This window comes from Aplidium turbinatum, chromosome 8, assembly GCF_918807975.1.
Source record: "Aplidium turbinatum chromosome 8, kaAplTurb1.1, whole genome shotgun sequence".
Taxonomy (NCBI): Eukaryota; Metazoa; Chordata; class Ascidiacea; order Aplousobranchia; family Polyclinidae; genus Aplidium; species Aplidium turbinatum.
In genome coordinates, this window is record NC_137479.1 from 22,087,237 (window position 1) to 22,101,067 (window position 13,831).

Genomic DNA, 13,831 nt, shown 5'->3' on the forward strand with positions numbered 1-13,831 from the left:
TAAAATCGAAAAAATTCATTAAGTTATACATTATTAAGTTTTTTGGTCAAAAATTTGTCTACCGTATAAATTGTACCAATGACACCATGCGTCAAGAAGGCATTCCAGTGTAATTGTTAGCAAAAAAGTAGCAAAAACTAAGCGGTCACTGTTTCCGTATTCATTTACTGAACTGAGGTGTAATTAGTATCATCGCGCCAACAGGAGTAATCTCAGACAGTTTATTTAATGGCTTCAAACTTACAGTTTTTGCGTCAGTATAATTGATGTGCTAATCTCCAACTGAAGTGGTGGTAACGCCTTCGTCTTTTAGGCCTGAGGGCTTTTAAGGCATATATAATGCAGCTCTGATTCAACTTGACATTCGAAAAGCTTGTAGTGCAGCATACAAGCCGGGTGAGAACGCTGCAAAGATGATCTTATTGATGCGATCTCTTACCGGTTGAAGCGACAGAAAGTTCTGAAGCGCAGCCCTCACTACTGTAAGGCAAATCTGAAACAGGGCATAGAATTACAGAAAAATTAAAAATATTTCTCAAGCACTTCAAAGTTTTCATTGCATTATTGCTTTTTTTTCTTCAGGAATTTATTTTTATTGTAGCACATACTTGTTCTTTTTTTGATTCCATAAATATAGCCATGATCATCCGAATAAATTTACATGCGGAAAGCGGAAAAACGTCAGCTATGGCATAAAAAATAAGTTTATGTTTTTGATCTGATCTTCTAAAATACAAAATTGCACATCATAGGCATTGTTTGTCGCATTGTTCGAATGTGTGTACTGTGTACCAACTTTTTGTGTTCGTACTAATTAGATTTAAGTTTAAATTTGAAAAATATTGGTCAGATAATGATTTTACTGACAGTACGTATCCCCACAAAAGCAAGCGGTAATGGTTTTACTCTGTATTTTCAGATTGTGATATTTGAACACATTTACCGAGTGCTTTGAAAATTTTAAAGCAATTTACCTTAAAAATGAATTTGAGTGAAAAGATAATAATTTATGTCTGTTTATTTGCCTTGTTGACCTTCAGCAAGGGCATGCGGATTGACCGGTTCAACCCGCTCTCAGAATTTCAAGAAACCGATGATACCGACCTTGATCAGCCAGGCCAGTTGAATGCAATGTCCAACTCCTATACATCGCAAAATCCTGCAGTCAACCAACTTGTGGATGAACAAGAAACAACTGCTGAAACAAATGATATGTTAATTTCCTCAACAGAGCTCGATACGACAGCACCAGTCCACAATACTAAGAAGAGTGAAGCTCAGACACCATTGAAAGAGCATGGAGCTGAAAGTCCTTGTGGCCGCCATAAGGCTTGCAGTGTCCGTGAAGAGTCACGGCAGCGACGCATTGACTTGTTGAAGCGAACCATCTTGGAAAAACTCCGACTGGAAGCACCACCGAACATAACTGGGCCCAAACTGCCACGTGATTCTCCTCCAATGAAAGCATTGTACAAGCGATATGGACTTGATCAAATAAACAAACAAAAAATGGAACAAGAACAAGGAGAAATTAAAAGTCAAAAAGTGATAAGCCCTGCAAAACCACGTAAGATTTCTTTATTTTTTGTTAAGAAAAAGGATATGTCGATTGGTATAACTTTCGAACATCAAAGCTTGGACAAGAATTTTCAAGCATTAACGATATTTTTTCATGTTACAATTTGTTCGTGTAAATCACCAGCAAAATGAAGTTTAGTTTGAGAAATTTAAAAAAGACGAAACTGAGATTTACACACAAAATAAACAGAAGCGAATATCTATAAATCTTGTTGCAAAAAAAAACTTCTTCTATTTATTCAACTAAAATATTAGAACGAAGAAAGGAAATGACGTCTCATGAAACATGCTCAATTAAATTTCTGAAATTGGTAGATCAAGTGAAATATTGCGCAGTTAACAGCAACGCAAAACATACGTCGCTGCCGTTTACATAAGTTTGACATGTCAGATTTTTGCTTGCCTTGGGCAGCAAGAATAATGACACAGCAAAAAGGCGAACACAGCAGCTGCTAAACTATAATAATGTGCTAAGCTAAGTAAGAGCAAACAGCCTTTTTTTTTCCACAACTTTTGTCAGTTTTTGTGATCTAAAGGTTTATTGAATCAAAAATCGACCAAAATTAGTTTGTAAGCCATAGTCGTTAAAGACTGAATTATATTAACCATCGGCCCTCCAATATTTTCATACTTTACACCAATAAGGCACCTGATATTTGATGAATGGGTTAGAGGTTCAAATATTTGGGATCTTAATAGCGTGAAGCTAGCTAAGTCTTAAAAAAATAAACTACATGCAAATTGTTTAGAGAAAGATCTTTTAACAAAACTTAAGCTGTAAAAGAACATAAAGCAAATAGCGCACTTGTAAAAAAAATACAAAAATTACCGCTGTTCTAATCTACTTCACCAATGTTTGTTTTACCAGTGGTGTATTGAAAAAAAAAAATGTTCGCAAAGTCGTTTCCCTGCCACGGAGAAACGATTCTTTTATCGCGATAAAACTGAAATAGTTGCCACCCATGCAATAGATAAAATCAAGCTTAATATTTTGTGTTTGAGGCGAAATTTTACAAGCGCACTGCTTACAGGAATGTTGTACCTTAATTAACATGTTTGCTATACATAACGTTAGTAATGTCATAAAGTTTCTGCTTTTGCAATATGCATTAGTTGAGTTTAATAAAATTGCTTACGAGGGATTGTACAAAGTATAAGTGGAAAGAAGGTTTTTGAGGCTTTTGTTATAATTGTGTTTCCCATGACTACTTCTTTAAATTTGTAGGTACAGACGTACTTTTACACATGATAGCCATTATTAAAAACATTAAAAAGACAATATTTAACAAATTGGTCATGATTATCTTTTCAGCGCCAATTGACACTGGTCGAAGCACACAGAATTGGTTTTACTTTGAATTTTCCGAAGAAGAAAGAAGAGACTTCAATGTGAAATCCGCTGACCTTTGGGTGTACATCCGGCCTGTGGAGACCAACCTCACTAGCGCAGTTATAATGCTCGATGATTACCGGCCTGTCTTTAATTACACAACCAACAAAACGGAGGTCGCTCCTCGAACGAATTTGCGACGAGGTATCGATTTGTCCAAGCACGGAAAGAATGGATTTTGGAGGAAAATTTCAATAGCATCTTTAGTCACTGGGTGGTTCAAGAATCCTGAAAGAAACTTTGGAATCGACATCTCCTCCAAAGGCGTTTTCGATCTTATAGCCAACGGAAAACGATCCCACGAAGAAGGCTTTGTAAGTTCAATGCTTGAAGTTTTCCTAATTTTATAAAATTTAAATTTTTTTTAACGTTGCAACAAGTTGAGTCACTGCCTAAAATAATGAAAAGTTATGCGTGCTCGGAAGTTACCGACACAGTTTGAGTCAAACACATTTCTGGAAAGTGATTTCATTTTGCTAAGAATAAACGTGACCGATCTACGAACAGCAGTTAGAAACTTCAAATTTTGAGAATGTTTCAAATTTTTTTCAACCCAGATTGGCAGTCTTTGCTGAATGGGTATTCTCCATGTGACGGTATAGCATCTCGCATCTGATTTCTGCAAAAGTTTTTTTTTCTATTCTTTAGCCTTTCCGGGCTACCGTACCTTGAGGTGCCAAGAAATATCATAAAAATCGTAAAAGTAAATGGGAAGGTAGTCACGATTTTCAAGAAGCAAGATACTTAGAACAGATTTAGCAATACATGGCAATGGCATGACTTGTGGTTGCCATGTGTATTTTGACAACGGGATAAAACTTTCTACGAATTATTTCAGTTGTGAAAAAATGCAAGCTTTGCTCTGCATCAGCCGAACAGCTAACAGTGGCATGTTTTGCAAATCGCCATAAGACTGAGTGCCTTTGCTGCTTGTATATCGGTACTTTCAGCAAATAATGAAGTTTGTGTTGGATTTTGTTAGCCGATGGCCAAGTCCCGATCTTCCCAATATAAAAACTGTCTGCAATTGTGGGAGTTTACAATCGTAAATAGTTACGCAAACCTACGGCATGTTCTTTTTGTGATTAAACGTATATAAAAAATGAAAAGATGACCACCAAAGTCCAAGAACCTAGTACAGACTTGTAAAATTCTCTGCGTCAAGACACAAGAGAGTCGTGATTTTACCAATAGCCAGCGGCAATTGAAAGCGGTATAGGCCGCATCCACAAAAACAGCAACCATGATGAAACGCAATTGTGGCTAGCCTAAAACAAAATGTATATAGTTCCAAAGCAGAATATGCACTAAAAAGTGAATAATTTTCAAACTATAGCGTTTTTTTTATGAAAATGTTGACAACTTGCAAATAGAACTAGTCTATACAGCTTACGCGAATGCTGTCAGATTGCGTTCAATTGAAACGTATGCAGTCCAACAAATGTCACACACGTAAACAAAATTTCGGCTTTGAGAATTAATAAAAATATGATTTCGCTTTTATTGGTTACTCTATCTTTTGTCGTCCATTATTTTATATTGGGCATAGTTCGAAAAAATGAATGCGTTTTTGAAATCCACGTTTACTCAGACCTTTAAAAATTTCAAACTGGCTTTTCCAGAAATTCCGTAAGAGTTTTTTCCACACCTTCAAGGCAAATACAGATCAGCTTAAAGCAAATGCTTTGAATGTATTAGCTTACAAAGACAAATGCAGTAGTTGGTCTAAAAACTTGTGTTTAGCAACTGAATCAAAAAAATCACGACTTTTCATTATTTTAGTTCAAACTGTTTAATGTTAGAACATTCTGCTTGATGTGATTTCACATCAGCGGTTTCAAGTTTTCATATCTACATGTTATTTTTCACTTCCTTTCATGTTTTGTTATGGTTTTATTTACAAAAAGTACTGTGTGAGATCATGAGATGTGATTCAACATTAGTCAATAAGCAACTAATGTAATAACTTAAAAATAATTCGTTAACTTTGCTACTATCGTGCACAGGCCTTGAAAACATTTTTCTTTGGTTTTAGAAACCGTTTTTGGAAGTTGAGTTGGTTTCTAGTCATCGAAGGCAGAAAAGAAGCGCGCTGGAAAACTGCAATCCAGACGAAGAGAATCGTTGCTGCCTTTACGATTTCCTTATCAGCTTTGAACAAATCGGTTGGGACTGGATCATCTTTCCTCATGCATACAATGCAAAGTATTGCGGCGGAGACTGCTCCATTGTACAACTTCAAAGCATGCGGAGCACCTTAGCAAGACACACGGATATTGGGAGACCAGAACAAACCAAAAGTTGTTGCGTTGCAAAGCGGTACGCTCCTTTGAGCATGCTATACTATGACAAAGCATCAAACATTGTATACAGCGAAATACCTGAGATGGAAATCGTGCAATGTGAATGTGTATAGAAGTATAGTTGTACGGGGTTATTTAAAATCATTTAACTTTTTTGCACCGAGCGACAATCTTATCAGTTTTATTTAATGAAGCCAAGTTTCTGAGATTTTAACTGGATAGAAACAGTAATAACTGAATTCGACTTAAAAAGTAAAAAGTTTAAGAAGAAGACCAGCACGCACATGCTGAATGAAAAGTTAGTCTGTTGTGAAATGAAAAACACTTTGTCAATACAAATCCCTTGGTTAACTGTTGATACTAGAATTTAAAAGCGCGATTTAAAAAATCGTAATAGACTATGTAGGCTACAAGAAGTTTTTTTTGTGAGAAAAAACTCGAACTTTATTGTTATTTCTTGTGGTTATCTGCAAAAAATGACCTGCTTGTACTTTTCATCTTTTTAAAGTTGATTTGCTATGATCCTGGTTCATTTTTTGGTTTGATAAGCCACCAAGGTGTGTTTTCCTTCAAAATAATGTGTTATTTATTCTTGTTTTGTTTGTCTCAGCCATCCTTGTGTTAAGCTTACCTGTTTTGTGAGTTTTCATTATCTCTATGTTATTTAATTTTTTTGTGACTTGGCAGTGAAGGTCTTCTATGCTGAAGTTTACCTAACTGGTTTTTAATGGTTTTTACCTAACTGGTTTTTAGAAGTAAAGTTTTTACTTTTTTACTAAATGTCGTTGGTGCAACAATTTACGCAATGGAATTATTGCACTTTCTCTTAAGCAGAGTTTTCAAAACATCAAATTGTGGGCGTCTACTTCGGAAACAAAAATAATCATTTTTTTACCAACTTTGAGGAAACATTTTACCTACTGCAACGTTTTCACTTTACATTGAAAACGTTGCAATGAAACGACAAAGCTAAAAGTTACAGTTTGAAACCAAATGGATTATTTCAATGGTGCTTTGTTGCTTTTGCTGCTTGAAATATTTATATATTTTTTTGGTAGTTCATTTCTGTTCTTTGTACAAACGCAATTAAAAATATATAGCCTATTTTTCCTTGATTTAATTTTTTCTTTTAAGTTAATGTGTTGAAAATGAAGACCTCCTTGTTAAACGCAAAAAGGTTTGAGCAATGCCCTGCAATCCAGTGACGTAGCTGAAAAGAAAAGTTTATTGGTTCAAAATCAACTTTAGAGGGGTGAGGATATTTTAATGTTTGAAATAAAGCATTGTTTAAAAATATAACTACTAAATGCAGCAAACATTTATGAAACTTTATTCAACATGCAATACAATGTCATTATAACGTTGTAATAGCATTAAAAAATCATTTTTGGGGTTAAATAAACAAATTTTGGGGGGCAATCGCTCCCCCAAGTTTCCCCCCCCCCAACGTGGCTACGTCCCTGCTGCCATCGATGTGCGCCTTAACTTTGACGATCTAACTTTGATGGTAATTGTTGAATAAAGGCCTACCGTTCCTTCAACTACAGCCGCAAAAATTGTTTTGTGAAGTGGAAGAGTACTCAGCAATTTTCTGAGTTTGCATTTAAACGTGAATTCTCCACTTTTGAACTGTTTTGGAAACAGTTCAAAACAAATTTTGTTACATTTGTTGTGCTTGTAATTTTGTAGTTTGAAAATTTTTGACCTGTTTTCTGCACACATGTATTAATTATTTCCATTTTAAAATTAGATCCTTTACATAGGAAATTTTTTGTGTTCAAAAAAACTCAAAATCCAAATTAGTATTCAAAACTATAAAATTTTTCCTGATACTACTTAAAGTAGAAACTACAAATTTTGTCATAAAAGCAGCGATAAAGAAATCGTAGCTGAACTAGGTCATAAGTAGACGTGGTTATTTGGTGATGACTGTGATAATGTGCTTGTGGCTGCTGAAAACGCTTGGTACTCTCCTATGCAAGGTCTGTGCATAATCACTTGTACTCGCACTATGTGAATACAAAATCAAGCAAAAAACAAGAACAAGTCTAGAGTGCCAAATACGATTAGTTATGTTAATATTGTAAATGGGTCAGTATTTATCACGGACGCAAGGCTAGCCAACTGTCTTGTTCTTTTTGTTGACGTAATATTTTCTGATGTTGTTTTATGACGATATTTTATTGTAGTTTCAAATTGATAAAAGTTATTATATCAAATGAAACGCCAAGAAATATTTTTGTGCATTACATTTTATAATATAAACAAACTTTGATTTTTAATGGACGAAGTTGGACAGTTGGACAGACCTACCACTTTGCCACCTTTCAAGATTTTTTAAAGCCTCGTTAGAAAAAAAACTCTTGAAAGCAGCATGACCAGCAAAAAATTATCACTAAAATCAAATTACGGAAATAGTGTAAACACCTTTACATAATTTTGACTAACTTACAAACAAGTAAAGTTTAGAATTCCGGTCACGTTCCATTGGTGTTGTGTGAAAGCAATCGTATATCGAAAATTAATTTTTTAATGTGTATTATTTATTTTTGATACAATCAAATTGAATAAAAGAGTTTGCGATGGGCAATCTTATTGTAAGATAGCTTGAAGCAACATATTGTATTTATTTGGGGTGCCTTGTTATGACATTATTGATATGAAGGCCTTTATTTATTAAAATTGCATTAATACGTGTAGTTATATAGTCTTACTGGATTACGCATGGCTTACAGTACATTGTACATCGAGGGCTGTATCAGCCATGATACCTACAGAGAGAGACAGTACAGAGCTTAGGTAGAGAGTTTGTCTTGTTGAAACATATAGGCATACGAAGCCGAGCAACGTGATCAAGTTTAACATATTCAAGTTTAGTACATTTGCAGAAACACAAAACTATGCAACAAATTAAATATCGAACGTTTTCGACATCACAAGATGTCCTCTTCAGGAATAACATACATACAATTTAAATACATCTGAATAAAACACAATGGTTCACTAAATCTATAGGCTACACAGAAAACAACAAAAACTGCACAGTGCTTCTGACTAGCTCAGACTCAACGATATAGGCTCTACGAGAATCATAAGTAACTGCATCAATAGTGCAGCTAGATCATATGATGTTGTACAAAGGCAAGGTGCGAAAAAACTAATTTTAAAGTACAGAGAACAAGAAAGATGAGCCGTAAGCATACAATTGTCTGTTCAAAGGTGACTTGTTACGTTTTATGCACAAGACTTCTAAGATCTTGGTTTGATACTCAGACATGCCTCTGGACATGATCTCAAATTGCTTGATAGAAACGTTGTTTTCTCATTCTGTACATGAGAAAATGTGATCTTTAATTGCACTTTTCTGTATAGAATTCAAACTCAGGTGTTCCCCAGCTCTAGTCGATAAATGTCTTGTTGACATACCGATGTATGTCAGGCTTGCAATCACGCACGCATGCAAACAACTAAATTTATACACGACATAAGAACATAGAGCAAAAGGCGTAGGCGACTTTAGTCGGAAATATCTGCCTACTTTGAACGTTCTATATACCTGTACAGGGTAAATGCTACAATCGAATTTCTTTCAATTTCAGCTAGATTTTTTTTAAATCTTACCAAATCTTTTCCCAAGAATAATACATCAAAAAAATTGCTGAAATCGTCTTCTTCGGGTATATCTTTCGGTTTCGAAAATAAGCATAGAAACCATGAACAGTTTTACAAAACGGTTAAATTTAAAAACAAGAAAAAAAGTTTATTCAACATTAGTATGGAGTAGTTTAGCGCGCTATTGTACCCTAAAACTATTCTAAAAATATTTCGCTTGCAAGTATACGGCCTAAGAGTTTTACCGAAACACTTGATTTACAAAGAGGTACGTTTGCTCAGGAACTGACTGCGTTTGCAATCAGAGCAGGCGCGAGTGAAGCTGAATGGAAGCATGCACAGCAAGATGGACGATATTGACTAAAACAGAAAAAAGTCAATTAAGCTTTGTGGTTTATCGTCTTGTTTCTGATAAGTATGATTCAAGCAGCCGCCGAATGTTGACAAAACAATTCAAGGTTATAAAACTAAACTAAAAAATTAAACAATCAACTCCGGTAAATCTACACAAAACGTACCTATCTTTATAAGAACCGAATAGTCGTCAACTCTATTTCATCTTGACAAAATGCGTTGCAAGAGTAGTGTAGCAACGCCAAAGTTGGTCTCACGGTCTTCATTCCTTATTCGCTTGTTGTTGGGTAGCAGCCTGCTCAAATCAGGCTTTTACAGTTCGGGCCACACATTGTTGTTTCTCATTCTTGTTCGGCATCAGCGGTGGGCATCCGCTACTTTAAAAGTAGTGCGCTACCCGCTACCGCCACTCGAGCTAAAGTAGCACGCGCTACCGTTAACCTCTGCTAATCAATAGAAGTGACGCGCTACCGCTACTCGAGCTAAAGTAGCGCGTGCTACCGCTACCTTTGTCTCAACTTAAACTGACACAGGAAGCACTTTATAACGCCAAAATGACTTTGAAAACAAGTGATATCATTCGTTTACATTTCAACGTGTAAACTGCCATATCAACGTCGTTACAGCAAACATGTTCTAGGTGAAATTTATTGTTAGCCTCCACAATTGACTTGTCTTGTTTTAATGACGTTTCATGCGATGGCACCTACACAACAAAAACTTCATCTTCGGCGTCATGACTGGTGTTGGTGTCACTTTTGCCGGTATCAACGTGGCTTAATATTTCCGCAATAGTCCAATGATTTCAGCTTTGATTTTTTCACGCATTGTTTCTATGCAAAATTTTCAAAAGCGAGTCATTTTTAGAACGTAGCAGGTAATGGGAGTGCGACTGAAAGAAATGTAACGCCTCTCCGCTATCGCTATATTGAAAAAAATATAGCACCTTTTACGGCAACCGCTATTCCAACAAAAATGTAGCGGCGTAACCGCAACCAAAAAGTAGCGGCGCTAGTAACGCTGCAACTGCCTACCTTTGATCGGCACCCACCATCAAAAAGCTCAATGAAAGATGACGAGTATTTAACACTGTAGAAGTGTAGAGTGTAGAAGCAACGTGGAAACACACGAAAATAAAGGAAGACCCGGGAAGACTGGAAGCAATGTGTGATACCATAAATGAAGCTGACTGAATCTGAAGAAGAGCTTTAGTAGTTGCGATCCCTTAGCCTCACAAGCCACCAGAGGACCCAAGGAGTTATCGTCCGATATCCCTCCTCTGTGTTCCTTTCAAGATCCTCGAAAGACTGATCTACGCACGCGTCAACCCAATCATTGACCCGCTCCTTCCAAAAGAGCAAGCTGGGTTTTGGCGCGAAAAATCCATCGTAGATCAGGTCACACTCTTAACCCAAGACATCGAGGGCTGCTTTGAGGCAAAAAAGAAGGCCGGCGCTGTCTTTCTAGATCTTACAGCTGCCTATGACACCGTATGGCATCGCGGCCTTACTTGCAAGCTGCTTCGCCTGCTTCCTGACCGACATATGGTTCATATGATTATGGAACTTGTCAGGAATCGAAGCTTCACCCTCACCACCGGTAGCTCACAGCGAAGCAGACCGAGACGCCTGAAAAACGGCGTCCAACAGGGATCGGTCCTGGCTCCACTTCTTTTCAACATCTACACCCACGACCTGCCAACTACGGTCTCCGCAAAATATGCTTATGCGGACGACCTGGCAATTCTCCACTCCACAAAGTCGTGGGAAAATCTAGAAGACACCTAGAGCCAGGACATGAAAACTCTCTCAGCCTAGCTCCAGAACTGGCGACTGAAACTCAGCGAAACCAAAACTGTGGCAGCAGCTTTCCACCTCCATAATGGGGAAGCTGATCGTGAGCTACACGTCCAGAACAACGGAAAATCTCTGTCCTTCTGCCCCGAACCAAGATATCTTGGGGTGACACTGGACAGATCGCTCACATATCGCCACCATTTGGTGTCACTGCGCAAGAAACTCACATCCGCGCTGAGCTACTCAAGCGCCGGCAGGCTCTAGCTGGGGGGCGAGGGCTGACACTTTGCGTATAGCAGCCTTAGCCCTTGCAGTCTGCTCCCTGACAGACACATGCTCATGATGGAACTTGTGCAAAACCGCAGTTTTACCCTCACAACTGGTAGCGGTTGTCAAAGCAGACTACGCCGACTTAAAAACGGCGTCCCACAGGGCTCAGTCTTGGCTCCTCTCCTGTTCAACATATACACCTACGACTTGCCCCCCAACATCTCCAGGAAATATGCTTACGCAGACGACCTGGCACTCCTGCACTCAGCAGGAAACTGGCAGTCAGTGGAGAGGAACCTCAGCCAAGACATGCAAACACTATCAGCATACCTCCAGAAATGGAAGCTACAGCTCAGCAAGTCAAAGACAGTGTCGGCGGCCTTCCACCTTAACAACCGGGAGGCACAGCGTGAGATAAACATCAACATTGATGGGGAACGCCTGCCCTACTGTGCCAAACCTACATACCTCGGCATAACCCTGGACAGGTCACTCACGTACCGCCGGCACTTGAAGTCACTGCGCAAAAAACTATCTACACGCGTCGCACTTTTGAGGCGATTGGCGGGTTCCGGCTGGGGAGCTGGTGCTAAAACTCTTCGTACAGCTACCCTAGCCCTTGCTCATTCCACCGCTGAGTACTGCGCGCCGGTCTGGTGTCGTAGTTCTCACACCCACCAGATTGATACCGCCATCAACGACGCACTGCGTACTGTGACTGGATGCCTGCGTCCCACTCCAACGGACTGCCTACCCATCCTAGCAGGCATCCAACCCGCTGAGCTACGCCGTAAAGGAGCCACGATTTCTCTCGCTCGCCGCGCTTTGGACCACGACCATCTCCTCCATGCAACATTCAAGAGACCACCACCTATAAAGCAGCGGCTGAAATCAAGACGCTCCTTTGTGCCTGCCGCACAACAACTACTTAAGAACGCAGAAGAACTTGGTTTAAGTGCGGCACACTGGACGAACCACATGTGGAACACGGAGTGGCAAAATCACACCTCCACGCTCCGTGACTTCATACCCGACGCCGATCCCCGTCCACCAGGGATGTCCCTCGCAAGGCTTGCGTGGGACATCCCCGCCTGCAAACTGGCGTCGGCCGCTTTCGTTCGGACATGCACAAGTGGGGCCTGGCTCCTTCATCAGAATGCGGGTGTGGTGCCACTGAACAGACCGCAGACCATGTCATCCACCACTGCCTAACCCACGGGCCTCCACACGGTGCGCATGGTCTGAGGGTCCTGGATGACGAGACTGCCGAGTGGCTGAAGATTTCCTGCCCTCCAATCTAGCCTGGAAAGATCGCTCATACGCCATCATCATCAGCCCTTGTCTACTCTTCAGCAGAGTACTGTGCACCTGTTTGGTGCCGCAGTGCTCACTGCCATAACATCGACACTGCCGTAAACAGCGCCCTGCGCACAGTGACCGGATGCCTGCGTCCCACACCATTGGACAATCTCCCTATTCTCGCTGGAATCCAACCAGCTGAGCTTCGTCGCGAAGAAGCCACTCTGTCCCTCGGTCGACGGGCACTGGAGCCTAACCACCTTCTCCACCACAAGATCTCTGCTCTCCCAAACGAGCACCCCCGTCGACTGAAATCAAGACACCCATTTGTACCAGCCGCTCAACTTCTTATTAACGGGGCTAATGTGCGGGGCATCTCTGCGGCTGCGTGGGCGGACCATAAATGGAGTTCTGAATAGAAGTCAACCGCCACCAGACTCTATTCGTTCGTCCCCGGCGCCGGCGTACGCCCCATCGGTCTGGCACTACCAGGACAGGCATGGGTGCGCCTCAACCGTCTCCGTACGGGCGTCGGGCTTTTCCGCTCAACCATGCACCAATGGGGAATGGTCTCTTCCTCCTCCTGTGAATGTGGTGCCGAGGAACAGACCGCAGACCACATCATCAATGACTTCTCCATCTTCAAGCCACCTAACGGAGTGGAAGGTCTGCGTGTCATGGATGATGAAACCAAAGACTGGCTGCTCTCTAGTAGCCTTCCAGTGTAGTCCGGGAACATCGTGAATTTGGGGTGGTAAAAGGATAGACCCTCGGCCCCAGACGCTCACACGACGACGACGACGACGACGACTGAGTGCAAGAACGGTCACTGTGACTGCAGTCAGCTAGTTAATACGGAAAAATTGTCCTATGTTAAAATGTCTGCCGGTTAAAACACCCATTTTTTGCAGCTACTTACAGATTACAAATAAGCCAACAGTGGTGCACTCACTATAATACAAAGTCATTTAAAACACGAATTGCAAATATCGTATTAATATATGCGTGTCAGAAAATGATTAGGAAAAAGTTTGTTTGTTCACCGTTAAGCTATTTGGTTTGCAATAGGCTTGCTAGCTAAATTTGCATATTTTAAACAAAAACCAACAATTAAATCATTTATTTATCTCTGTCTTTCTCTAAACAAAGTGATTTATCAACAATGGCTTGAGTATTATTATGAGTTTAATTGCGGAATAGTTGCTTTTCTCATGATATGTTTAATGTTT

General features: G+C 39.8%; 1 protein-coding gene across 1 annotated transcript; it reads left to right on the forward strand.

Moving 5' to 3' along the window:
• Window positions 1-981: 981 nt before the first annotated feature.
• Window positions 982-5,878, forward strand: LOC145776160 (growth/differentiation factor 8-like). The gene is made up of 3 exons (XM_082587560.1): window positions 982-1,567; window positions 2,891-3,282; window positions 5,004-5,878. Exons 1-3 carry the CDS (start codon window positions 982-984, stop codon window positions 5,382-5,384), a joined length of 1,359 nt encoding a protein of 452 aa, XP_082443686.1. The 3' UTR covers window positions 5,385-5,878.
• Window positions 5,879-13,831: the final 7,953 nt, after the last annotated feature.